Raw genomic sequence first — 27,250 nt, 5'->3', positions numbered from 1 at the left:
TAATATGCTTTCTGCAGGTATTTTATGCACTGTTTGCTTTTCTAATTAAGTTTCCTTTACCTCTAAATACTCAGCTCATTATTAAACATGTCCTCATGAAAATCAAGCAGATTGCAAAAGACAAAAATTTAAATGGAAGGTGTATTTCCAGATGCTTCTTAGGCTTGGGTCTATCGGAACTAGTTAGCAATTTGTGTTGGTATGATTTGTGGGGGGAGTTAAGTTTTTTTTTAAGGTCACTGCTTTTAAAAATAAAATAATTATCGGGAGGACATTTTCATTCTGCAAATTTCTGGTGATTTTCTGTCAGAAATCGAAACATACCAAATACTACAAAGTAATCATTAATGCCTGTAACAAAAAACTGTTCTCTAAAACCAGACTCATGTTCCACTTAGATTCTTTCTCATCCTAATTTTGCTATATTTAGTACAGTAAGAGCCTGAAATGTAATACTTAAGTTTTACATTCATCTACGTTATAAAGCAATAGTCCAAGTTCGTTTCAGGTTTCAGCAACTCCCCTTGAACAGATTCAAGGCTTTTAAAAGACATAATTTGGGAACAGATGAAGGTCAGTGTAGAGTCATGTGCTTGCGTTTGTGCTTTGAGTAATAACTTTGGAGAACAAGAACATAACTGTACCTTTTGCGACTTGACAAAGAGAAGGGCAGCTTTCAGATTGCATTGTGAATGGATATAAAGCAAAATTATGGGTACTTCTCTATTTAAAAGCGTGAACGAAATCACTTCAGAGTACACTACATTTGATAAAAAAAAAAAAGAGGAGACTGAACTTTGTGCAAGTTTATGTGAGTTCCTCTTAACCCTGAAAATATCATGTGACAAGGAAAAGGCATTAGGACCCAAAACTTTACAACTCTGCATGTGCATTGTACCCTTGTTATGCTATGTTTTTAACTACAAAAACATGTCATAGTGGCGCAGTAATAGTTCCAGTCTTTAAAATTGTTAAAGGAAGAAACTTTGTCTTTTCTTATCTTTCTAAAAGGAGGAGGAGGAAATAATATTCCAGCCTTAAAAGATTGGCTTCACGTAAAGAAATTAATGTATTTCACATTTAAAACACATTAATTCCTAATTTAATTTAACTGCTTGCTCAGGAAAGAGGCTTTATACTTTATCTACTACACAGAAAACTGAAAAGTATAATTTTCCATCAGGAAGGAGTTTGCAGGGTGAGGGAAACGGAGGCAATCTGCACCTCTGTGTGTTGTCTCCTGCAGGTACCAGCCCTGGGCGTAAACAGAACGAGGTTCTTGAAGCAAGTTAAAAATGAACGTAAGTCAGAACGGGAAGATGAACATACTCAGCCGGTCACTCTGTGCTCTGAAGTTACCTGGCTGAGGGCTGGCGTCTGTGCACAGCTGAAGTCAGGGAGCATGGCTGAGCAGGGGGGAGCAAGGAATGCTGCCATCCAACAGCTGTGCAGGGAGCCTGCCGCATCCCTGGCCGTGGCCATGAGAGCCAGCCGAGTGATGGGTCACTAGAGCCACGCCAATGGCCTGGAGGAGCGGAGGTTGATATTCTGGCTCCGTGGCTGCAGCAGGCAGCTATGGAGACAGGGTGGAAGTCATGTGCCCTGACCACATTATAGGAGTGGATTAAATTCCTTCTCCAATTTCATATGCCAGATCATTTGGGCTTTATGGAAACTTAATCCTGTATGTATTTTTCTGGTTTATGTCCTGGTGTATTATAAGACACCATGAAATTTAACTCAGATGCTTCCTTTGTGCAGGAGGTATCACAGTGGCTTTAAAATGTGTAAAATACAGCTTTTTTACATCTTTATAGGTTAAAAAAAAAATCTTTCTTGGGTGGCATGTGCCTTTTATGTGCAATGTTGTGCTGTAAACCTTGTGTGTCTTTGTAATGTCTCCTCCAGGGTGTCAATGGTGTTGAGTTTTCATTATTATCTTCAAAGATAGTGCAGAAGATAATGCACTGTTTAAAATAAATTGGATGTAGTTCAACAAACAACACAAATGATGAAAAGTTTAGGGAAATAATAGAGAAGGTAATGATGGCTGGGCATGTTCATGCAAAGGATAACACAACTGAAGAGAAAAATTACTACTTACTACAGAAAAAAAGTAAAGGAATGTTATAAAGCAGGCTAGAATAATTTTAATTTCGTCAGTAATCAATGACAGAACAAGAATTAGTGTGTCACATGGAAAGTATTTTTTAAATTAAACGGTAAGAAACCATTTTTACCAATAGACAATAAAACAATCTGGGAAGGCATGTTTTGTAATCACTGTCATTGAAAACTCTCAGGTCTAGACTTGATATCTGTCTATCAAGGATGCTATCAGGATAATGATATTTTTCCTGCTATTAGAAGGAAAAAACGTAGTAGCCTATTAGTTTTCTTCAACCCAAGTAATTACAGAATTTGTTTGCATATGATATTTGCAAATAAAATACGCTTAATGCTTGCGTTTTTTTTGTTTTCTTTCCTTTTTTTTTTTTTTTTTAAGCGAAGACTTGGCAGGTCCTCTGCTTATGTTCCAGGAATTCTGCAGGCGTATTTGCTGTCTTTTAAGATGTGTTATTATGCTGTTACCTTAGGATCCAATGTAAATAAAATCATAACAACAAGAAAAAAAAAAATGTATTTGCTGTAAAGTTGTCAGAGAAAAACACAAAACCAAAAGCCAGATTTTCAGATTCTCATTTTACCTTTTAAATAAGTGATATGAAAGCACCATAGGTCGTATAAGAATGCTGAAATCTTACATGGTATAGAGACAGCAGCATGGTCGTGGCCATCACTTGGCATTGGTAAAAGTAATCCTTTGAACGCTAGGCAATGTTCTATAATCTGAGTGCCTATATTTTTAGAATTTTGTTTGAAAATATCTCTTGGAAAGGAGGGAACTATTGAAACCATTATTGTCAAAATGGCAAGATCAGGAAAATTGTGAACACCTGACTTTCTTAGTCTGGGTTTCTTATTCTTGGTGGTGAGACTATACGTTTATACCTGGTAAGGGATTGTGTTATTCACTTCCTATCTGGGGCTTGGTAGGTAAGAAACAAAATCGTTGGTTTGTCCTTTACTCCAGCTAGGGCAGAACACTCAAGCTTTTTATTTTGTGAACTGTGTTTGAAACCTGATACTGTTTTAAAACTTTGATTTTTGCCACTTCAGAGCACAGTCATACTTTCACCTTTTAGATGGATTATTTATTGGTTTTATTATGTGATAGCATTCATAAATGGCAGTTTCACAGATAATTAGGAGTTGGAACAAAAGCCCATCAGCCTCTGACATCTGTTGCACATAATGCCCACAGAGCTTTATTTAATCAAATAAGTTAGAATACAACCTGAATTTATTTATTAAAATATTTTGTTGAAAGAATCCCATTGAGAAGCAATGTGTCATTTCCAAGGGTATCCTGGGATACGGGCCAAGATATGTCACTTAAAGAATGTTATTGAGAGCAACGTGCTTTGATGTCTCATTTATTTTGCAGTTGAATTTACTTTCTATTTTTTTCTTTGTTATATGAAAATAGGGTCCTGGGAGGATTGTTTATTCCAAAGAAGTTGTCCTGCATCATATTGTTTGGTTGGGCAGAAATTACTACTTTAGAAGTAGTGGAGATTATGTCTTAAAGTTTTATAAGTGCATGTATATGGATTTGTTAGCACTTCTTAACTCATTCTTCCACTGGTCTGATGATTAACCAAACACATGCTTCCTGCTTTATGGTGTCATGAACAACTTCCTGCTGCAGTTCAGTTTACTGAAACCAATCTTCCTTTTGATTTTGCCCAAACTAATATTTATTTTCTTAAGCGTATGTGTCTCACCACTTAATTTTACTTAGTATTAAATATTTAAGTTGTATTGGAGAAAGCATTCAAATTTCATCAGAATACAGAAGTCTTCTCGAGGTGTCTAATTATCTTTTGCCAAATCCACTTTTATCTGTGATTAGTATGAAAGGCTGAATGTTTTTGTCCGGAGCTTATAGCTTTGCTTTTGTAATAGGCTGCATTTTTAAGCAGCCAATTGGATTGGTGTTGGCCTTTGAAAAATGTAAAATGCTTTGAAGGAAGACTTAAATGAACCAGTAAAGGTTGTGCAAGCACACACATTTAATCTCAGGACTATCTGCATTATAGTTAAAGCTCTGGGAAACGAAAGGAATTGCACTGGAGAATAATCAAAGGGTACAGCTTTATTACGTGTCTGATCTGAAAGTGAAGGGGCTGTTTTCTCTGGCTTAAAATACTAGGTGCTGCTCTGATAAAAGGAAGAAGACAGCACTTTAGATACCATGTTAGAAGTTTTCAAGGATGTGTCTGATTGTGGAATGAATGGTTAATTTAAACACTGAAGTGACACAGGGGCTACGTGCAATTCTTTCTCATGGTCACAAAAAGTAGTTTTGAAATAACTTCAGATGAAGCAGGCCCTCCTGAAGGATGCATCCTCCCAGAGAATCGCTTTTGATTGTTAGCTCTCCAGCAAGTTTGGGTTTTTTGATTATCACTGGAAAATTGAAAGCACAGTCATTTCTGAGTTGAACAAGAAAAGGACAGTTGTTCATTAATGTGTTTTAATCCTGATCTGGGGTGTTTCTCAAATGTAATATTTTAGAAAGACTAGATGGAATTATAGTCTTGGCACAAAAACCCATATGAAAGTTCAATTTGTCAACACTGCATGAACAAAGAAAGCCAAATCTATATAGCTTCAAGAAGAAAAAAACAATTTGTACTTTAAAGCTAAAATAATTATAGGGAATCTAACTTCTTTCCTACTAACTTTCCTTCTACTATGATTCAAAAGTGTTGCCATTTGCTCCTTTATGAGCTACATAGGCAAAAATGACATGTATGTTTTATATTCACATGCTTTCCAGTTGAGAATAATTCATCTTTTAATATTCTGTGGTTGTACACTACATTTGATTATTTTCTTCTGATTATATCAAAGGGATTTTTAATACCAAATATCTGTGGAGAGTCAAGGGGGCTGATTAAATCAATTACTTGCATTTATTCCTGCACACATTCTTTTTTTGGAATCTTCCATTCTTTTTTCATTGTCATCTTTGAGAACGGTGATGGAATTACCACAGGCTCTGATACTGTTGCTGGGGGTTTTGGTCTTTTGGTTTGGTTTGTTTATCGGGTTTTGTTAAAACCAAAGAACATTACTTCCTAAAGTCTCCCCTGCAGAGCTGAGATTATTGTTTGTAAGCAGCACAAACAGTATTACAGAATTTCAACTAAGTTTGAGATAACCTTTAGCTTTCAAAAGTATGTGGAAATGGCTAGGGTTACAAGCTGGGAAGTCCTGGCTTTCCATGTTAATGTCAGTCTTTTTTTTGGTGCTTTATCTTCCATTATTCAATTCTGATCAGCATTTGTGACATACATGTACCCATGCTAGACATCTCCACAAGGAGATCCTGAGATGCTCTTAAAATGATTAAAGAAAGGTCGGTTTCTTTGCCCGTATTACCTCATCAATTACTTAGCATGCTATAGTATTAGTAGGAGATTATCTTGAAAAATCCTCAGCTCCAGCCTTGAGAGTCTTATTTCATTCACAGAAGCACAAGAGAATCTCGTCCTTTTCTTTGCTATTACTATACTAAAATTTAAGTGATTTTTTTAGATTTTGCAAATTCACATTTATAAAGCATGGACTAAGGTCACATGTAAGAATACAGAATAGTTGAATCAATCATTATTTATTGAGGGAATCTCAAAGTTTGTCTCATGAAAAGCAGTTAGTAAGTGTTAGCTGTTGCTTGTGGATTAACTGTAGCCCAGCTCAACAACTGGCAAATCATCAAAATAGAAGATTATGAAACCAATGACTACAAGGTGAAATTACATTGCTATCTAAAAAGAAAATACAAAAAGCAAAAAAACCAACACAAACCCAAAAAACCCCCCAAAACCCAACACAACACTCAGACAAGAAAAAAAAAACCCAGACAACCCACAAAATCACCCAAAAACCTTCCTTCAGGTATTGAAGCTGTAGAAGTACATGTTCTTGTAGCTTTGGTAAAGCTCATTTGCTGATCTTAATTGCTAGGATGTATTTCAAAAGAATTAACTTTCCATCCCTCCGTATGTGTGGGCACATTCTGGCATGATGTCAGTTTCCATCTGTCCCCTCCCTCCTAACTGCTGGGGTCAAATGCTGCTTTTTTTACACTGCTCCTAGAAACACCACCTTCCTTTCTCAGGTTTGAGTGTGCGAAGCGTAGTAGTATTTCCGTATCAATGTCTGCTCTGCTGCAGTCTCATAAAACATCAGTCGCCCCGAGTTCAATAAATACAGAGCTGTACTATGTTGGGGGAAGGAAAAAATTTGGAAATCGTTTTCTAGGCCAGTGTCACACAATGGAGTTTAGAAAATAACTTGGACAAGAGGTGTTTTCAGCTGTAAAGGTTATATTCTGGTGGATGTCTTCTCTTTCAAGGAAAGTCTTAAAGTTGGGGTAAAAATTAAGATTCTGGACTCTGTGTCATAGCTGTCCATGGGTCGGTTACATGTAATTTCTGCACATTCATTTACACATCTTAGGGAAGCAAAATATCCTAATGCTTAACCTATTTCCATCACAGTTTTCTTTGAAGTTTAATTGGTTAAATGCTACATGAGATCCTTGGCTGAATAGCTGGAATCCCTTTAGGAAAACATTGTGTTAGATACCAAGACCAGGCACACTTTAACTGCAGATTAGATATCAGGAAGAAGTTCTTCACGGAGAGGGTGGTGAGGCACTGGGACAGGTTGCCCAGAGAAGCTGTGGATGCCCCATCCCTGGAAGTGTTTAAGGTCAGGCTGGATGAGGCTTTGAGCAACCTGGTCTAGTGGAAGGTGTCCCAGCCCATGGTAGGGCATTTTAGGTACATATGCTTCTTAAAATGCTTTGAGGCTATCCTAATTGTTTCTGTATTTATAGAAAGAGAGCTATCCTGTATTACTGCACAGTGACCTGTTTGCATGCATGCCTTCTCTGGGAGAAAGTCTGTAATTAGTGGTTATCTACTGTATGTATCAGGTGAGCAGGAGCTACTGCAGGGGGAAGCAGGGAAGGGTTTGGGCTGAAGGATGAGCAGGTGGTTCTCACCAGCCCTGGAAGACACTGTGCCAACCTGTGTCATCTCTTAATGTGTTGTCTTTCCATCACAGTCCCTAAAGCAGCCCCCGACAGATGCAGTGTGGAGAAGCCAAGTCTCCTTCATTGGCCCGAGGCGATCTATGCCTTACAGAAGCAAATTATAGCTCCGGAATGGCACATGGAGCACATTTCAAAGAGTTTTCTTTTCAGGCACCTCCTGCACACTCTGGCAGTGGCAGGTACCAGCATGATACCTGCGTGCAGGTGCTGTATGCTGCTCTGTGGCTCCATGGCATTGCATTTGGATCAGTGACCTCTCCTTTTACACCAGCAACTCCCCTGAATATCAGCTGCTGCAGGAATAGCCAGCAAAGAAATACAGCTGTGGAATATGGTAAAAAGGAATAGCCTACCACCCAAAATGAAAAGGTTGGCAGGTCTAAGCAGAGACAGTGTTTCATTTGTGCAGACATGTTTTAGCTTGTTTTTAAGGTATGGAGGCAAGTTTTGGATCCATCATGATCCTTTCACATCTGAGTATTCTTATCCTTCGTAAAAAATAATGAAAATGTGGTCTTGTGCTCCTCTTTGGGACATGGGCACATGAAGCCTGTTGCTGTGTTAGGATCACTGAGGTCTATTTTAGATTAAATTCTTTTCTAGGATTCCTGCCTTTTTTAGGAAATTTGGTTGGGTGCGCTTTTTTTTTTTCCCTTTCTAGTGGTTCTGTATGTTTTTTCTCTGGTAACATACAGCTTGGGTTTTGTTTATCTTCAGTATCTCTTATGTGTGGAGGTGTGCTTGGAAGTCGTGAATCTTTTAATGTTTTAATTTTTTATATGTTTACTCTGTATTGATCACTTTAAAGTTTGTGCATGCATACATAATATTCTTAAATAGGATTGGTTGTCATGTTTTTATAGGGAATTGCCTTGAAACATCAAACATCCTTGTAGTATCCAGTGGTATGATACCACTGAAAGATGTATTTGCAACTCTCTGCTTTTGTAGTAGTCCTTTTTGGTAGCCTGTATCATCTGTAAAAGTAGTAAAATGTATATAATTGTGTAGTAAATTCTTTGTGATATGATTTAAAACTCCAGAAGATACAGTTTCCTTATCTTATAGTCCAGACCAAACAGCTGAACCCATATATTTGGGTTGCAGCAATAATGGAACCCATTGAAAGCAGTGGCTCAAGGGACCCTCCAGTCAACTGGACAATCTTGCCCTAATTTTCTGTAATGCAAATAACTGTCCTGGATGCAGCTTCAAATGAGTTTCCAGAAGTTACAGACCTTGTGACCTGTGGGAATATTTCATGTTATATTGTTTCTTGTGGAATAAGAAATACCGCATGGCATTTGTAATGTCACACTCCTAAGAAGGTGTAATTCTGAACTTTCTCCTCCATGACCCTTCAGCTGACAAGAAAAATTAGAACTTGTGTGTTGTGGATGGTTAAAAAATGTAAATTTATGTTTAAAATTGTCAGCCTTTCAGAAAATTAGAAGTAATTAAATAGAAAGTTCTACAGATTTGTGCCATTTCTGTACCCTCTCATCTCAAGATGGTGTGAGAAGCAGACAATTGTAATAACTTGCTGCTACTCCTTTCCAGCTTAATTTGATCTTGTTCCTTAATTCTGACAGATTGTTTTTAATTTTCCCATCTGTTCCATAAAAATCTCAAGTGATTGACTCTTAGGAAAAAATAATGTCTAATAGCTGAGCCATTTTTAATGAGTTGGTATGAGTTATTTAATGAGACGTGCTGAAGAAGGCAAGCCAAATGAAAGACTAGGCCTGGGGTGGTGGATGTAAAGAAAGGCAAAGGGCAGCTGTATGCTTCAGGAAATCTCTACTCTTCTCTATAACCTCAGCTCTAGACTGCTGCAGTCTCCAGTTTCAGAATCTGCACATCCTTAGACCCATGGATTTTCAGCAGCAGTAATTCTTTTCCCCTTTTTAGTGCAATGTCTATCCTCAGACAGTACTGCTTTGGGGAGAGGAAGAGTCATGCACATGGAAAGGGGAAAAAAAAAAAATCAAAGAATAATACCTAAGTAAACCCAAAAACATTGTAGGCTGTGGTTTAACTTCATTTCTTCTGGCAACCTACACCCTAACTCCCACATATTCTAGTGTTAGGTCAGAAAGAACCCCTGTGCCAGTAAACAGAGTTAATGTTCTCTTCCAGCCTCTCCGTAGGTTAAAACCTTTGCTTTGAAACTGCTTTAAATGACATCTCCTGGGGCAGGAAGACATCAATATGCAGTACAGGTCTGTGAGAATAGCAACCATGAATACAAATGTTAACATCTGGACTTCTCCCTTCTGTTTTGGTTTTTATATATTATTATAATAAACATTCACATTATTTTTAATAATTATCAAATAGCAGTTTCTCTGGCAGCTTGAGATTCCATTATTAAATCAAATAATGAAAATAAATATACAGCTCCTTTACAGGGAAAGTTGAAAGTTTGACTCAACTCTGCAAATATGCCATTGTTAGTCTAATCTATTGTAGAATTCATAGAGAAATGAATTAACTTTCCAGTTACGTACAGTGAGGCATAACAAATGAGAGAATGCTACCATGGTAATGAGCAAAATATACACTTGATTTTACAGGTTTTAATGGGCTACCAGCTAAGGAGAGAGACTTCTGTCTGCCTTTTCTTTAGCCAGTAAAATCTGAGAGTAATTTAAGTGAGCAGAGAACATCAGCACTCCACACTTTCAGAGCATCTCCAAATACTCAGCCTGTCGGTTTCACTGTGACATGAATTTCAAACAACCAAAGAGGACGGGGTAAAGATTAAAATGTGACTTTTAAGCCGCTGAATGTGGTCACAGTTAAAACAGATGCTGGTTTAAATTTTTACAAAATTGGGCTTGGATGGTGTCTGTTTTATGGCCCATGCCCAGCAAGTAGCCACAGATAGGAAATACTCTGTGCTTATACAGGGATCTTCAGCTCTGAATGAGACTAGGCCGTGCCTGAGTGTTAGACTATCCTAATCAGGGACTGATTTAAGAGAAAACAATGTTTTTATTTTTAAAGATTTAATTTATTATTATTAGAGTTGGACTTAATTTTTTATTTTGCTGTTGGGGAGGAAGAATTGTTTGGTGGCTTACTTTGTCTGCATGGCAGGATACAAAAGTGACTTAATTTTGGGTAAATTTTCATGGGCTTTGGGAACACAAGCCTCTTAGTGGATTTTGGACAAGAATCGTGTTGCATTGTGGCTTTAGTAATAAATCGTCTATGTATTTAGGTAGTTAAAATTAAATTTACAATATGTATGTTTAATAGTTCTGCCTTAATCCTTCATAAAGCACTGATCTTTTGTTTTTTATCTTCTTCCTCAGTGTGTCAATCCTGATTTTCAATACTTCTCGGCAGTGCTTTGTTGTGGTGAAGCAGTTCCGCCCAGGTAATCCTCTTTTTTTAGATTTACTTTTGCTCTCTAGTGAAGCAAGCTTTTAAGGGTTTAGCAGTTAAAAGTTGGTGCATCTGTGGTGATAAAATCTTTGTTCTATATTCTGTTTCTTTGTATGACAGCCCACCCTTTTCAGTTGGTCAGAATTTCTAACCAGGGAAATTTCCATTACAGATGAAACAAATTATAAGGGTAGCCCTACATTCTGCTTTTGGGCTAGTCATTGTCCTCTTTTGGATGAAATTACAAACAGCTCTACAATGATCATGTCATAGATTTCCTTTCCTTCTTGACTTATCTAGTATTTAGTACACAGCTTCTGTGCAGAAATGCAGTATTTCTTTTTTTTTTTGTGATCTTAAATATTTCTTTCTTTAAAAATGTGTTATTTGTGTCCTATACTTTGGAATTTAAAATGAGGGAAATTCAGGACTGTATCAATCAATTCGTGGACATCTTCATTTTTACATGAATTTAGGTTAATACAATTTTTTTTTTTTCCCCTTGAGTTTCTGTACCAGTTATTTTAATTCAAAGCAATTTTTACTTTCTGGAATTTAAAAATGTAATGTGTATTCTCTGCATGTTAATTAAAAAAAATCACAAGATACTTCACTGACTGTTGCTAAGAGACCATTTCAAGACTGTTCATAGTAGACTTTATAGGAAACTTTCTAGGGTGGTGCCATGCTGTCTTTTGTTACTGACAGTGATTGACAGGCTCTCCAGTCTTGTGCAGCACTGTTATACTGACGGTGCATACTTCTCATGAGGCACTATACTGACTGTTATAAAGAGAAACTGTTTGTTTGTTTATTTGTTTATCAATAATCCAGTGTCTTTTATTTGCCAGTGAATGAAATGTCTCATATAGCGGTTGCTCTCTTTGAGGCAATCTTAGGCACGAGCCTTCATAATGTGCATATATATATGTGTGTGTACTGAACAGCAACATGTCTGTTACATCATCCTCACAGAACTGTCAAATCTGCCTCAAAAGACTGGACTGTTCTTGGAATTAAACTCTTCCGGAGGCTGGAGCTGCTCAGAAACCTGGCCTTAGGGACAGTGGTCAGTCAGACACCCCGTAGCAGTTCAGTGATCACAACCATGCCCTGATATTACTCACATCACTACAGTTATATTTCCATCCCGTGGTTATTGTCTGCCTCGGTGCCTCTTCCACAAAGCAAAACTAAAGGCTGAGACTTTTCTCATTGCTGGCTCCTATCAGGGTCCCACCAGGAAGGCGATAACATGTTACTTGTGAGCAAACAGCTGCTGCTCACTCACCAGGCATATCCCCTGCTCGTGTGCTGGTTGACATATGTCCTTGCCTTTCCTTAGGACACGGTGTCGTGATTAGGTTTTTCCACTGAAGTCTGTACTACAGTCACCCCTCCCTGTGCGTACACTCCCACCCCATTCCCTTTAGCAACACCAGCCCTTAGGCAGCCAGAGCAGAGGTCTCACAGCGCTGCAAACAGAAATTTTGGGGATTAGGAAGCTTCTCTGACTGACCTGAAGGAGTTCATGCTGGCTTGAGGGGTGGCAGGAGCACAGTGTACTGGGGACTTCAGTCATCACAAAGGGTCGTAAAATCATGCATTTGGAAGGAGCAGAGAGGAAAAAGTTGCCTGTGTATCACAGTAATTTCCACACTGGTTCCTCACTTGTGATCGATTGGCAAAGGTTGTGGGCAGTGCTCGTTTTGGTAGTCAATTGCCCACCCATTTTCAAATACAATAGAAGAGTATGTTCCTGCTGCTGGGGTTAGTACCTATGAACATGTGCCCTGATTTTTCACTGGAAGTACAATGACCTTTCAATAGATAGTGATGTTTGGGTTTGCACTGACTTAAACAGTATCAAAGATTTGGATCATAGGCCATGTTCTGTTTCAGGAGGTAGGAAACACCAGTGCTGTCAAGGAGAAGTCAGAAGTTTAAAGAAAAGCAAGCACATTCCTCAGTCAGCTAAACCTCACTAACCCCTCAGCACATACCATTTTTTCCTTCTCTTCAAGTGCAGCAAACAAGTCCCTGTATGAGTTGTCTAACAAGGCTGCTTTGAGTAACAGTTATGATCCTATTTGTTGCGTTCGGTTGGGCCGTTTATTCTTTGTCCCAGCTTTGCAGAAAGGAAGGCAAGTAGGTCAGTTTTACTTGAGTTTCCAGTCTGAGCGGCTTCTGGGTAATCAGTCAAGAAGTTTAATGAGCACTGGATGGTTGTTTGAGGCTTTACTGGGCTGCTGCTCATCAGATGATGGAGAAGACTGACCGGTGAAGGGGCAGTTTCTGACCAAAGTAGACTAAGCCATTGGAGGACGAGAGCAGTCAGGTGTGGGAGTGGTGGGTGTGTGACTGTGCTGGGAGCTGAGCTCTTACGTCTATTTTCTGCTCCCCAAACTCTTTGTGTATTTGCAGTAAGCTGACATGGTGTGATGAGGAAGAGGAGAGTCACAGGTTTCCCTCCAAAGAGAGTGCCCTAGCCAACAGGCCACAGACTGCTTTTCCATCTGGTACTTTTATCTCCCCTGGTACATGACTTGAGCTGTGAATTTTGCACCTTTAGGAGAGGTATGGGGGACTCCTCTGTTCCCTGATACTAGCAAGCAGCTTGGATTTCTAAGCTTTGCTTATCTATGAGAGATAAATTGAGTTTGAACCTTTCTGAGCCAGGTGATACTGAATTCGTACTCTGACTCCTTGATTCATGCTCCAGTATTTGGTCTCTCCTACAGAAGTGGCTGGAACTGCTTCTTTTCCTTCTTATCTAGAGACAAAAGCTGTTACTGGGATTTAAGTGTTGGCATATTGTAGGACTTTGCTCTGAAGAGGACTGCTGGATTAGGTCCTGCTGGGAATGTAGGTTTTGATGTACATGGAGCCCAGTTGTGCTGAGGGAGAAGGAGAATGGCAGGTGCCTGCTGGAATGACAGGATGGGTTTCAGGGAGTCAACAGACTTGTAACGGAGAGTTACTTTAATTACAGTTTCGTATTTCTGTACCCCACACTCTCACCTGCATCCTTTTTTGATGCCCAAGTCCTTTAGTGGGATGCATGTGTGGTTCCTTTCTGCATTTACTGATATGGATGTGTCATTACTGAAAAGGCAAAAAAAGCCTTAAGAGTATTTGGCTCATCTCAGAGATTTTGGAGGTAGTTGTCATTTATGATAACTGTCATAGCTTTTAGAAGTTTTTGGGATATTGACAATAGACACTCTTCAAGGATCTGGCCTCAGATTCTGCATGGAATATTTTTGGGTTTTTTTGCTGCCTTCATGCTGCATTTTATAAAGAAAACAGTTTTAGTCAAGTAAGAAATTAAGGCTTTTTTCTTTAACTGTTTGAATCTCGAAGGCCTAGGTGTATGTACTACAAAAAGCTTTGGAAGTTTCAATTTCTGGAGAAAGATTAGTTTTTGGACAATGACTGATCTAGAAAGCTCTCTCTGAGTGCTGGTCTTGCTATACTACACTTCCGAAGCATCTCAAGAAGCGTTGCAGAAGGAGCCTAGGCACGAATTCCTGTGGTGAAGACTCTTCCTCAGAGACCTAGTGCTGGAGAAGTCACTGTGGCACTTTACGTTTATGCAACAACATTTCTCTAGAGACTTTGTTGTATATCACAGTTTGAAGAAATAATAAGCTAAATCCAGTAACTGGAAGAACAAAAAGTTGTCTGTTAAACTTGAGCTCTTTTGTATACCAGTTCTGCAAGATTCAGAATGGGGAAAAAAGGATAAGCTCATTTGAAAACCTTGTTACAGGTATATGAAATATGCATGTAAAATATTTTAATGGAATAAAAATAATTTCAGATTTATTCAGGGTGTTTTATAGCACCCTTATGGTAACCTTTCATGAAAAGGAAGGGGATAGACATACGGAAATTTCCAAGAAGTAACAAGTGGGGTTATACCTGTAAATCAAAGTTACTCCAGTCTCGAATTGTCAGTAGCGATTCTTTGTGTTAAGATCCAGTCCTGAAGTTCTCACTCAGGCAGAATTTCTGTTGACACCAGTGAGAGGTTTTGCTTAAATAAGGACTAAAATCTGGCATTTGCACTTTCTTTAGGAGTGCATTACAGTGGCAGCTGTTTGTAGATTAATTCAAGAAGTCTTTTTCAGGCTCCACACAGGAATCTGTGCATGGACCTATATGCCTAAAAGAGGATTTTTTTTTTTTTCCCAAACAAACATACATGCTTTTCATACCCTTTCTAAATAACAGCTGAGTTGACAGGCTGAAAGACTCATCATTGTGCACATGGTACATAATGTGCAACCCAACTTTCCTGCAAGATAACTGCATCGTTTAAACTAAATCCTGATGTCCTCATTGCCCGACAAATGGAAGCTGGATGGCACTTCTGGGACTTGGAATTCTTGGATGAACTAGCTTCCTTTTTTAATTTATTTTAAGGTGTGCATTAATTAATTGCAAATGATGTAAGCACAAATAGGTTTTGAAGAATAATTTTACAAAAATGGAAGGAGAACCTTTGTTCTCTTAAATTCCGATTTCAGGGCGTGTTAATTTTAACAGATAACTTTAACTTGACTGAATTCCTTGTTAGTCTCAGGTACTCTATTTGTTATAAATTTCCAGGAAAAATTTGTGCACCATATTTCTTTCTATTTAATATGAATAAACTAACACTGTCCTCCCCCTTGTTTCTTTTTCTTTTGTGGTTTTGTTGTTTTTTTTGTTTTTAAGCTGTTTACATGTGTGAAGTAGAAAGGCATCATCCACAAGTCTTTCAGAAGCAGGACAAGGAGAGCTTCTCTTGTGTAGAGGATCCCTTACCTGCTGTGGAAGGAGTGACCTATGAACTCTGTGCTGGCATTGTAGACAAACCAGACCTTTCTTTAGAAGAAATTGCCTGTGGGGAAGTCTTAGAAGAGTGTGGCTATCGTGTTCCCGTTACAGACCTAAGGAGGATCACTTCTTACAGGTAAATAGCAGAAAGTTAAAACACTTTGCATTTTGTTGTTTCATGGATTGCTGAAGTGGCCTGAATGTAAATTAATGTTCCCTTTTCCCATATTTAAGCAATGTGTTGGAGGAACATGGACATTTGAAAGTGTATGAAAGGTGTAATTTTCATCGAGAGGAGTATTCACAGAGACTTAAGGAATTACAAACTCATAATTATGGAATTGAATTCCCAGTAAAAATGATACTGTTGTGTATTATTCCAAAGACTAGCAGAACTGGGAAAAGCTGCATTGGGCTCTTCAGAGCAGTTTGTTACAGTGCTAGAAAACAGCCCGACCTCACTGTGTCAGGCGTTTTCCATCTCTCATTCTTATTATTCTGTTTAACAATAGAAGCTGCCCAAGATGGACTCTGATTTACCATTAACAAAATTTTGCAGAAGTAGGAGAACCTGTGCCTTTAGATCTCTTCATAATACCTGGGCTCTGATTAAACCTTCTTTGAATTGGACAATAATTAGTGTAACATATGAAGATTTTGCTAAGTTGACTATGAAATTTTTTACGTTATATTTTTGGCAGGGTTTCAAATAGTGAAATAGATTTTCACATGTTTTAAAACATATTAGGAGTATGAAGAAAACAATATATAAGAGGAAAAATACAAAATGTGAGTTGTTGGAGGGGGTAAAAAAAAAAACCCCTTGGGAGAAACTTTGCACACAGCTTTAATCCCATTATATCTCCTTCCCAGCTTTTAGTATTGTTATCCAAAGTATATGTATGTTTTTGTTTTTCAGAGAAAGCATCAGTTTTTTTACTTTCTTTATTTTGCTTGACATCTCCATTGAACTAGGCCCTGTCATTGGTTTTTAATTTGGGAATTGAATACAAATCCACAGCTGTCAATCCTGGCAAATGTTATTTCCTGCTGGATTAACAAGCAGTGCTTCTGTTGAGGGGAGGGGATGAATCACAGGAGCTGTCTTTTACAACTCCTTGAAACTAGATTAAGGGTTTGTTCTACTGAAAGAAAAAGTGCTTTCGAGATTTAAGAGCAAAAGCTGTCTACAGAATTTCATAGGGTGGGTGACACTGACAGGGTATGGCACGCAGATACAGACAGATGTATATGTACATATGTAAGTGTATTCAAACACAAAATGGGAAAAGTAGAATGTAACTTCTGTGTCTGTAGAAGTTTGTAGCTTCAGTGTAGAAGTTTGACTCAACATTAAGGATTTACATCTGTCTAAAACACTGTATGTTTTTTGGTTGATAAATGTCTTTGTATCTTACAGGTGGTTGTTCTTTCAGTCGCTTTTTCTTTTCTTTAATTGCCCTGACTTGCAAAGAGAGTATACAATCAGAGTTTTCTCTGTTGAGACCCATGCAAAGGGCACTTAATATGTTAATCCCCCAATCCTGCTTTGTCTGTGTGGGCACAGCTTTCTGACCATGGAGATCCTTGCTGAAGGCAGAGGGGTCTGTGTAGTACTTACTTCTTAGATTAAGTATGAAAGGTTGGTACCTCAAAGATGGTATTTTAGTTTCTTTTGTCAGACTTCCCATGCTCTGTATTAGACTTTTATTCTAAATGTTATTGGCTTCCTATTAGTAGTGTCCTGTTCTTCCTTCAGCCAGAGACTGGCATATCTGTCTGATCCTTGAGGATCTGATGCAAAGACCGGAAGTAGTTGTTTTCCCTGTGGTCTGCTAAGGACATTTTTTCCATAACGGCTATATTACATATAAGACTTTCTGGGCTTTCTCTAAGTGTAACAGGTTTTTCCAAATGGTTTATGCTGCTGTTCCATGCAGTGACTGTCAATACAAAGCACCAACAGGAAGCGTTACGTTAATGCACGTGCATGCTGTTAATATGTCATGGATGTCTGCTGTTGTCTGTCATCCCAGAGATCCATGTAATAGTTGCTCTGTCTTGTGTGTTGATCCAGTGCATCAGGGAAGAGAGAAGCCTTAGGAAACAGAATTGGAAGGAACTTCTGGGGGGATCTCAACTAGACTGCTCCTCTTCCAAAGATCTGGCTTAGCTGGATTTAAGTCACTTCTCAAAAAAGTGCAACTGTGCTTTCTCTAAAATCGGATCCTTTCATAGCCTCCCTTGGAGGGTTTCAGCATTCTGTCTGAAGTGTCTAACTAGCTGTACCAAGCACAAGTTTTTCTTCATGTTTTGCCTAAATTTCCCTTTCTTTATGTCAAGCCTGAGACTTACTACCCTGTTCCCAGTGGATGTGAAGTACCTCTGCACCTTCCACCTATTTGTTTGAACAGGTGTGAGTGTTATTCTATTTTTGTCTATACAAAACTGTCCTAGTTGATCTCAGCTTTTTCTTTACACCATGTTTTCTAGATGGCTGATCATTCCTTCTGCTGTCCTCTGTCTTCTCTCCATCTGGTCTGCATATTTTTAAAAGCATAGTGACCAAAGTGGAGCACAGTATTTTAGCGGGGGCTTTACCAGGGTCAGATAAATTGGAAGTATTATTTCCCTAGTCTTACAAATGATTATGTTTACATACTGTAGTATGATGCTTTCCTTTTTTGAGTGCATTATGTTATTGATTTATGGTCCATAATGCCTCCCCTATCTCAAAACTATTTTCTGCAGTGGTACTGCACTGTCATTCACCTCCTGTCCGTATCTGTGCTGTTTATTATTTCTGCCTGAGCACAGAGCCTTGAACTTGCCTTTACTGTATTGCATCCTATTTTTTCAGACCACTTCTCCAAGTTGTTGGGATGGTTTTGAATTCTAATGTTCATTTCTAACTTCTTATAAATAATCTATCTCAGCTTTGCTACCTGCAGTCTGTATTTTGACCCACGAGTTCTAAACCAAAATAATGAATTATATTGAATGGAGGATGGTCCCCAGTGGAATCCTATTTAGTTTGTATTTCCAATTTGACAGTGATATCCATTCCATGAGTACCATTTTCATACTAGTTTTGCACCTGTTTCACAGTTTCTTCAATTTGTAAGTATAGCATGATCTCCTAACTTCTTAATGAAACTGTCACATTAGATAGCATTCGAAGCCTTGATGAACTGAAGTTACTTTATTTGTGTTGCTGCCCCTATCCGGAAGACCTGTTATCCTATGATAACTGGTATTTGTTTGCACTTGATATATTCTTGACAAATCTGCTAGCTGTTGTTCCTTTCTTGATGCAAATAAAACCCCATTAAAATGTTTAGATAACTGTAGTTAATAATTGCAGAGTTACATCTATTAGATTTTTGTAGATAGAGTTGTGTGCCTGGTGAAAAGGCAGTTGTACAAACAAGGGTTTCTATGTGGTCACACCCTTTGGTCTGAAAGCGAGTGTTGTATCCCTAATGACACCCCTTTCTGGAATCATGGTCACGAGAAGGAAGTTGCTTGACTGGAATAAAAGCAGGACTTGAGCTAGACCTGACAGAAGGACGTGGATAGCAGAAGACACATCAAATGTAAAGGGACGAATGGTGTTGACTAGGGAGGTCAATACAGCTCTCTGGCTAATGGATTAAGGAGGGGAGGGCATGGACAAGGTGGAGAACTGAGGCTAGGAGGGAAAAGGGAATAGAAAATCCTTAAGTAGAGAAAGAGGAAGAAGAGATGAAGGAAGAATGCAGAGGGAAAACGTAGGCTGAGAACTACATGAACGTTGGGAAAGTGTGTTCACTGTAGCGGAGCAGAATTCTCTAATGAAATTAGGAAAGTACTTAGACGGTGGTCAAACCCAACTTTGCTCTGCTCTCAAGCAGTGCGAGCAGTAAAAATTGGAGGAAATCTGAAGAGATCATTCTTTTTCCTCATTTATTGTCAAGGCCTGCAGCAGTTTTGGGGGGAATTTTATGTTTCTCAACTACCCAAAACAGTCAACTACAATACTGCTACAGGTATTTCAAAAGCACATACAAAAGGCTGTTGGACCCCATTCTTGAGCTCTGTCAAAGCTCCTGCGACATGATGCTCATCACATAGATGTCAGGCACTGAATTAAGCAGATCTCAGACTTAATTACCTCGAACGATCTGCGGAGTAGCTGTGGAGCCAGTGAGAAACCAGGAAAGAAGCCAGGAGTTGGGGAATTTACACTGCTTGTGTAAGAGTCATTGGAACAAGTTGTTCCACCAGCAGGAGGACAGTATGGTGTGGGTGAATGAAGGAGACTGGACTGGGGCAGGTAACGAGAAAGACAAACATACTAAGAGGGACTTGACTGGAGGAGGTCAGAGGAGTCACACTTTGAAGAATCAGAAATATCTGTTCCTCTTACAGAAAAATGACAGCCAGAAGGTGAATGTCAATGCAAATGGTTCTTTTTGCCATGTAGATACAGGCAGGAATCATTCTGGAAAAAAAAAAAAATCTCTGTTGTTTGCAACTGGTATGGTGAGTTTTGTCATCGTGGCCGCACAGATTGCGAATTTTCTGCTTAGCGTAGAATTTGTAACCTCATTTTCATTTTAAAAAAGTTTGCTTTCTATTCTGGCAACAGCTATTCCACCTTTTGAGGGTTCCTGAAAGTTTTGATGCCACTGGTATGTTGAGTTCTCGTCAACTATATGTACGGCCTCACTGATCTCATCAAAAATCTCATATTGGTAGCTAAAGGGCGGGTGTCAAGAGGATGGGGCCAGACTCTTTTCCACTGGTGCCCAGCAACAGGACAAGGGGAAACGGGCACAAACTGGAGCACAGGAAGTTCCACCTGTACTTGAGGAGAAACTTCTTTATTCTGGGGGTGACGGAGCCCTGGAACAGGCTGCCCGTAGAGGTTAAGGAGTCTCCTTCTCTGGAGATATTCCAAACCCGCCTGGACGTGTTCCTGTGCAATCTGCTCTGCAGGAACCTGCCCTGGCAGGGGGCTTGGACTAGATGATCTCCAGAGGTCCCTTCCAACCCTGACCATTCTGTGATTCAAAAATAGCATAGATGGTAGATGCAATGGGTGTAAAGGAACCATTTAGCTCAATAAGATGAAGCTAATACCATAGTAGTATAATTGGAAATTGAGTCTTCATGCAAAATTGAAAGTTCTCACTTTCAATCCCATGTGAAATGCAGCTGTGAGTTAGTTTCTTCGGTTGAGGTACTGCCAGCTATCTTCCTTGAAACTTTTTTCCTTACAAGAGAGGGGCAGGGAAATACGTTGTTGTTGTTAAGGTGGTATTATTGCTATTGCAACTTACAGTATTTTCTTTCACTTCTCGAAAACTGTGGCCTCCTTGAAGAATGTTTATAAAATTATGTGAACTTAAATAACACCTCAGAGCATCAGGATAAAGTTGAACCAGAGCTTCTGGCTCAACTTCCTTTTCACTTCATTCCGGCTTTATTTTCTCACAGAGGTTGTAATAAACTCTTGGCTATGAGTTGGATAGGAGAGGAGCTGTAGGTTCTCAGCAGAGATGCAAAAAAATCAGATGGATTAGTTTAAGGGCCTGATTTTATTAACATAGGTACTTACTTTAATCTTCCTGCATTTGATTTTTTTTTTCCCCAAAAGTATACAACAAAGAAGGGTATTCAGAGAATTAATATTGGATGTTCCAATTACTGTGCTATGGCTATTAGCCTCTGTGCAATGAAGTAAAAATGGTTTGTATTCACAGATTATTATGTAGAAAGAATAATAGTCTTGAAAATGTTGGAGTGCATTATAATTAGAAAGATCACCTGCTAGTACACCTGTTGGGTGATGGCATAATGTAATATAATTTTATGTTAATTACCTCTCTGCTTTTTTCCTGCACCTGCTGCTTATAATGTCAGAACTGTACAAAGGTCTTTAAGAAATTACAATAGGAGCTGCATGTCACTGTTCATCAGTTTACATGTTGCATGCATAAAGAGGTCTTGATTTCAGCATAAATAACAGAGCTTTGTGTCTCATTTATTTGTAAACATGAATTATGTATTTACAATATACCTGAATTCTGCATCCAGATGGCTTATATCTCATAAAAGATTATATTGCATTTAGGAATTTTCACAGTAACTGTGTCAGCTTAAAACCAAAAAACTGTATTTTTGTGTTGATATAAACAGGTAAATGTTGATTGCTTATAGATTTTATATTTATTAAATATTAAGAAATTATGACAAATTTAGCTTTTAACTGCTGTCTGTCAGTAATCTGAATGAAGCTAATGTTTTCATAGTGATAAGTCAATTTGTCCCCCACGTTGCAGCAGAGGAGTAGAGTGTAAGACGTTGTTTATTTTCTCATACATGTTTGTTCCTTCAACTAAAAAATGTAATATTTATGAATGTAATAATTATGGATGTAATAATTGCTTGGCATAGATGAGCACCCCTACATGAGAAAAGGCATAGCTGGTCTTGAGTACATGCTTTGAATGCAAGGGGTGTTGGAACTAGATGATTTTCAGGTCCCTTCCAACCCTTACAGCCTCGTTCCGCCAGGCAGGAGGTGAGAAGAGCGCTTTGCAGTCCTTCTGCAGGAACTGCTGTTCTGCCGTGCTGCTGCTGGCCACAGCTTTAAAGCCACAGCATTGTTTAATCACAGTGTGTGTTTTCTGTAAAACGAAATATGGGAATGCAGCATACAATCTTGGTTTGATGTGTTAAACTTAGATTTAAGTTACTGTTGTGAGGAAAACCATACTGCCTTGGTATCCCCACTTTGACGTGCTAGCATTCTTGCACTTGCTGTTGCCAAAGGTAATGGAGGTTTCTGACTGTCTCTAAAGCTGCTACAAGTTTAGTGCTCATAGACTTTGGGTTTTAAAAACCTCTCTGTTGAATTTACAGATCTTGTGAGCTTAAGCTGTAATGTTTTAACAAAGTGTCAGCCATGTAGCTGTTAATTGAAACAACTGTGGATTTCTCAGAGGAAACTGATCCTCACGATAAAGAGAGGAGGAAAAGAGCCCTGTTTTGTACAGATCATTTGCATTTGTCCCAGAGCAGTAAGTAGGAGTCAAGCACCATACAGACACATCAAAACACATCTCGAACAGGCAGCTAGGTCAAGCCAGGCTTAGTAGGTCTGGGTCAGTATAAGCCATGACATGCCTGGTCTGGGCAACGTGGTGCTAAACCTGTGGAGTGAGACTGAAGCCCAAAGTCTCACCGTGAGCTGGTGCTGTGAGTTCAGACCCCCTTGCCCTCCCCCAAACCCAGCCTCCCTTGTACTGGGAAGGCACCTTTATCAGCAAGGTGGTTTTCCCAGGGTGAAACTCATCACTTGCAGTTCGGGTGTGCTGACCCCTGTGATTTCCACAGATGCAAAGCTAATGAATGTAGCTGTAATCTGTTAATAGGTGACTCATTTCAGAGCATGGCAAAAGCATTTTATTTGTAACGTGAAATACTAGGGCAAGGAAAAACCTATGTCACAGGCTTGGGATAGAGGAAGAGGTAGCAGAAAAAGGAATATAACCATGATTAAAGTCACATCAAAACTCCTTAAACATCATACTCAAAGTGCAAGTAAGTGTGCAAAAACATAGGAATCTTCTAGTGACAGATAAACCTGAGAGCATGCTGAAAACCTAATAGCCTCCTGTTGCCTATTTACCAGTCAGACCGACCTTCTCCCTCACTGCTCTCTTCCTCCTCTGGTTCCAGTACCCAAAAATCACTAAAATACATACCCATTTTCCAAGGGTATATGTTAAAACACTTTATTACTTTAACAGATGGAGACTCAGACCAGCTTCAGAGCAACAAACCTGCTAACTTTTGATTTCTGTAAAAATCAAAGGTCCTAAGACAAATGAAATGTCAATAGCATGGATTTTTTGGACAATTTTCTAAGGAGAGGCAAGATACATTAATATCTAAGAGTCTGGAAATGTTGTAAAAGATGACAGTAAGCAATATTTGAGAATATTTAATTTAGTAAAGAGCATTCCACATGGATCCATGCAAAAATGATCAGCTGGCAGAGTAATCCGAGTATTTAGAGAACAAAATATCGAATTAAAAATGTAAGAAGTAGGCCTCTTTTTTTTATTAAAGTATATTCCTGTATCTTTCAGCTTCTTTCTGAAACCATTGAAATAGACATTTAGTTAGATAATAAATAAAAACAGTGAATGTGTTTATAGATAATGTCATGCAATAGTCTCCCAGTCACCTGTCTAAATAGTGAGGGGATTCTAAGTGGTCTCAGAAATGTTAAATTTGCTGGGTTTTGGGGAAAAAGTGTAGAATAGAGTGACATGGATATTAATACCAGCACTCTTTGATTTTATTTATAGCTCATTTGGAAGTTTTATTAGTTTTTAATGAATAACTCATGGCAGAGTTGCACCAGAGAAAGATAACTTAGGTAATCAAATAAGAAAGAATGAACAGGTGGGTATGTCCTCCCTTGAATATACATCATTGCAATTTGGTTTTTTGTTGGTTTCTGTGGCAAATCATATGCTGGTATGCATGAAGAAATGCCATAATTTTGGGCATCATAACAAAGGAAAGACATGGATGTCCAGTGCTTTCATCTTTTAAAATATATTCCGTGCAGTAGCTACTCTGCATGTATTCATAAGTGGAGAAACACTGATTTAATAGAAACATCATATGAGTAAATACAATGAAATAACAGCATGTATAAATCACTCCATGTTGTCTGGGCTGCAGTGGAAAGAAACTGAACCTTACAGTGTATCACCTCAGGAACCAGTTTTTCTTTACTTTAAAAAAAAAAAAAAAAAAAAAGATGCTTGGAAAGTGAACTCCTGTGATTTCTACAGCTGCAGATATTTCACAGTAAATGGTCACAGGTGGTATAGAAGGGGATTATGCTGTAAATAATCAAGCCAGAACATTCTTATAGAAAGGTTTCTTAAATAAAGTCTCTATGTTTTTGTATTATAACCGTTACATAATACCAAGTGAGAGGGGTATACACAATTTAGGATCATTTGTGTTCTCTGGGTGGGGCACCCCAGATGAAGCTCAGCCTAGGCACTCATGAGAAAGAACAGAACATTAGATATGTTATGCGTAGCGCTGTGTTTTTTCATGGGACCTGTGGAGACTAGCGAGCTGCATTCTTTGTCTTGCAAAATTTGCAATATATATCAGCATATGGTTTTTATTCTTATTATCCATATACCAAAAAGCAATCTCTGAACCCCAGGCTTCCTATGTTTATTTCATTACTAAAAATGCAATTCTTGCAGAAACAATTGAAGAACAAGTAATCACTATATATAGAGAGAAAAACAGATCTGGATCTCTAGTTGATTAAAAAAAGTCCTTTCTTCCTCCTCACACAAGGAAAGAAGAAGGAAAAGAGGGAACAAAAAATGAACACATTATTGGATGGAATCTACTATTCCATCACAGATACGTTCTCTCAGTGGAGCTCCTTCCAGTGGACACAGCTACGGCAGTGGGGAGGGGGTGGCACAGGGGTCAGTGACAGACAGCAGAGTGACTGAGCTGAGGGGAATCGTCACTGAATGACTGGAGCTTAAATAGTCAGCCGTGATGGACTCTCGGATAGATCTGTGTGCTCTTAATTGGTATTTCATTTCCAGTGCTGCTTTTTAACACATACTATTGCTTCATAATACCGAGAAAAATGTATTCTAACACAAAGGGAAGCTAGTAAAGTGTGCCATCGTCCTCACGGCCCAAAGGGCACGGGTAGCACGTGAGCATAAAAAACGGCATTCCAACTGCTGCGAGCTGGTTGCTGATAGCAGCTTGATGAAAAATGAATCTACCTGGCTTATATAATAAGATCAGAATGATTATCCAACGTGGTGGGCCCAGTGTGCAACTCCCGTTGCTTTCAAAGCTTGCATTTGTGCTGTGCTGTCTGCTGGTTGGATCCTCACCCCGGGGAGAGAGTGGCGGGACGGCTGCAAACGGCACTGCTCTTCCAGGCAGCTTCCCATCCAAATAGCATACAGATATCCAGGCTGGTAGCTGCAGAGAAGAGGTCCTTCAGGAAATTAAATAGATTGACTGGGGAAGGAGGTCATGTTCTTTGGGAGAGTGGAAGAGAGAGGGGAGACGCTTAGTCTGCCCTCTTGCTGCATCCTAGTAGGTCACATTTTGTTGGTGAAGATGTGTATCAAAAAAACCCCCCTTCTGACACTGAGATAAAGCAGCGAGCCCAGAATGAAACAAACCCCATAGCCAAAGTTTCATGAGCACTTTGTAGAGACACAGAAACGGTCCTGGAGTTGTGAAACGTCTCTCTCTCAGTCACAGGATGTATCACTAGTGATTCTAGGAGCAGTCATTCACTCCCTATTCTGTGTTCAAAAAGAGTATTGTATTTTCTATATATTGATGCAAGAAACCAATAATCACTATTAATTCCTGAAACAAAATAATTGCCAGTATTCTTGGAAAACTGAGAGATAACTGATTAATTCCTGCTATAGGATGTGATTTATGAAAGATTAACTGAAAGACTGAGTTGACTAATGGTTGGGTGAAGTATTGATATACACTCTAAGATCATAACTCTGCTACAGATCTTAGAATTCTCTGCATGTATAATAACATGAAAGCTAATTTTTCAGCTGGCCCTAATGCCCCATTCATAGTTTCAGTAAACTTTGGATCCTGATTCAATGTGAAAAGTCAGCTGTAATCCTGTGAAATTAAGAAGTTGCAATTACGATGTGAATATTTTCTTGGAAGGCCTAAATGAGTGGATTATGTACTTATCCCTTATTTAATAATACCTAAATGAAATAGTCCTAGGGAAATAGAGGATTAACAAAGGAGTATAACACGCAGCAAGCGGCCTAGCTGAAGAAAGACAACGTAATCTAAAATACCCTCAACTAAATCCACTGTAGCAAATTTAGCAGGGAGGCTGAATTACTTCAGATACGTGCGAGCTTACGGTGGTCCGTTTGGGTCAAGGCTAAAGTTCAGGGTGGGTAGAGAAAGGCTCTCTGGCTGCTTTTCTATTCCTGTACGTTCCAGTCCATGGCTACGGGACTCCAGCTGTGAATGGACATCATCTTAAGAGTAAAAAATCTAAATAGTTGTGTAAAAACAAGCAAACAAATGCAGCATGATACCATACACCCAGGAGCTGCACTCTGTTTGTAAGTCTCTGAGTCACCCTGCAGTCCAGCGCTCACCGAGGTCAGCTGAAAAAACATCTGTTGACTTCAGGATTTGTGGAACAACTGTTCACCTATTCAAAAAAAGTTTATCTTCTCCCAAACTAACATTTTTTCCAAAGTGGCAGAATATACTTGAAGACAGTTCCCTTTCATATGCAGCTGTCTTCAAAAGTGTTGATATTTCTGAATGACAGTGGCAATCAGTTTCTCTGTTAATGAAATTGCATTTATAGGTTCTAAACGACCTTAACAGAGGGTAAGGACATGCACTGTGATGTTGCTTAGCGACACACGTTAAGGACCCAGGTTTCCATTCCTAGTCCTAGCTACCTTCTTTTTGTCTAAGGCGGTTTCGTCTCGGCTCTTTTCCAGGTCTGGAGTTGGTGTGACGGGCTCTAGGCAGACGTTATTTTATGCAGAGGTCACAGACCAGATGAGAACCAGTGAAGGAGGTGGCCAGCCTGAAGAAGGAGAGCTGATTGAAGTTGTAGAAGTACCTTTAGAAGACTCCATGAAGTTTGCGTATGATGAGACTCTCCCGAAGACGATGGGTGTCATCTTCAGCTTCATGTGGTTCCAAAATAACGTAGCACCCAAGCTACTAAAAAAACAAAATCAAAACACCGTCGTTTAA

At 39.0% G+C, this 27,250-nt stretch overlaps 1 protein-coding gene across 1 annotated transcript; it reads left to right on the top strand.

Annotated features, from left to right (window-relative positions):
- The first annotated feature begins 1,295 nt into the window (after positions 1-1,295).
- NUDT14 (nudix (nucleoside diphosphate linked moiety X)-type motif 14) lies at positions 1,296-27,250 on the top strand. Its single transcript, XM_010155925.1, has 4 exons — positions 1,296-1,354; positions 10,513-10,577; positions 15,308-15,545; positions 26,989-27,250. The coding sequence occupies exons 1-4, from the start codon at positions 1,296-1,298 to the stop codon at positions 27,248-27,250; spliced, it is 624 nt and encodes a 207-aa protein (XP_010154227.1).

This window comes from Eurypyga helias, unplaced genomic scaffold (genome assembly GCF_000690775.1).
Source record: "Eurypyga helias isolate BGI_N326 unplaced genomic scaffold, ASM69077v1 scaffold33557, whole genome shotgun sequence".
Taxonomy (NCBI): domain Eukaryota; kingdom Metazoa; phylum Chordata; class Aves; order Eurypygiformes; family Eurypygidae; genus Eurypyga; species Eurypyga helias.
The sequence above is the reverse complement of the archived record's forward strand: the minus strand, read 5'-3'. Positions and strand labels throughout refer to the sequence as shown.

Excerpts from the sequence above, each read along its gene's own strand:
- NUDT14 (XM_010155925.1), top strand. The coding sequence starts at position 1,296 with ATGAACGTAAGTCAGAACGGGAAGATGAACATACTCAGCCGGTCACTC. Across the intron at positions 10,578-15,307 it reads GGTGAAGCAGTTCCGCCCAG|CTGTTTACATGTGTGAAGTA; the intron begins GTAATCCTCTTT and ends TTTGTTTTTAAG. Across the intron at positions 15,546-26,988 it reads AGGAGGATCACTTCTTACAG|GTCTGGAGTTGGTGTGACGG; the intron begins GTAAATAGCAGA and ends GCTCTTTTCCAG.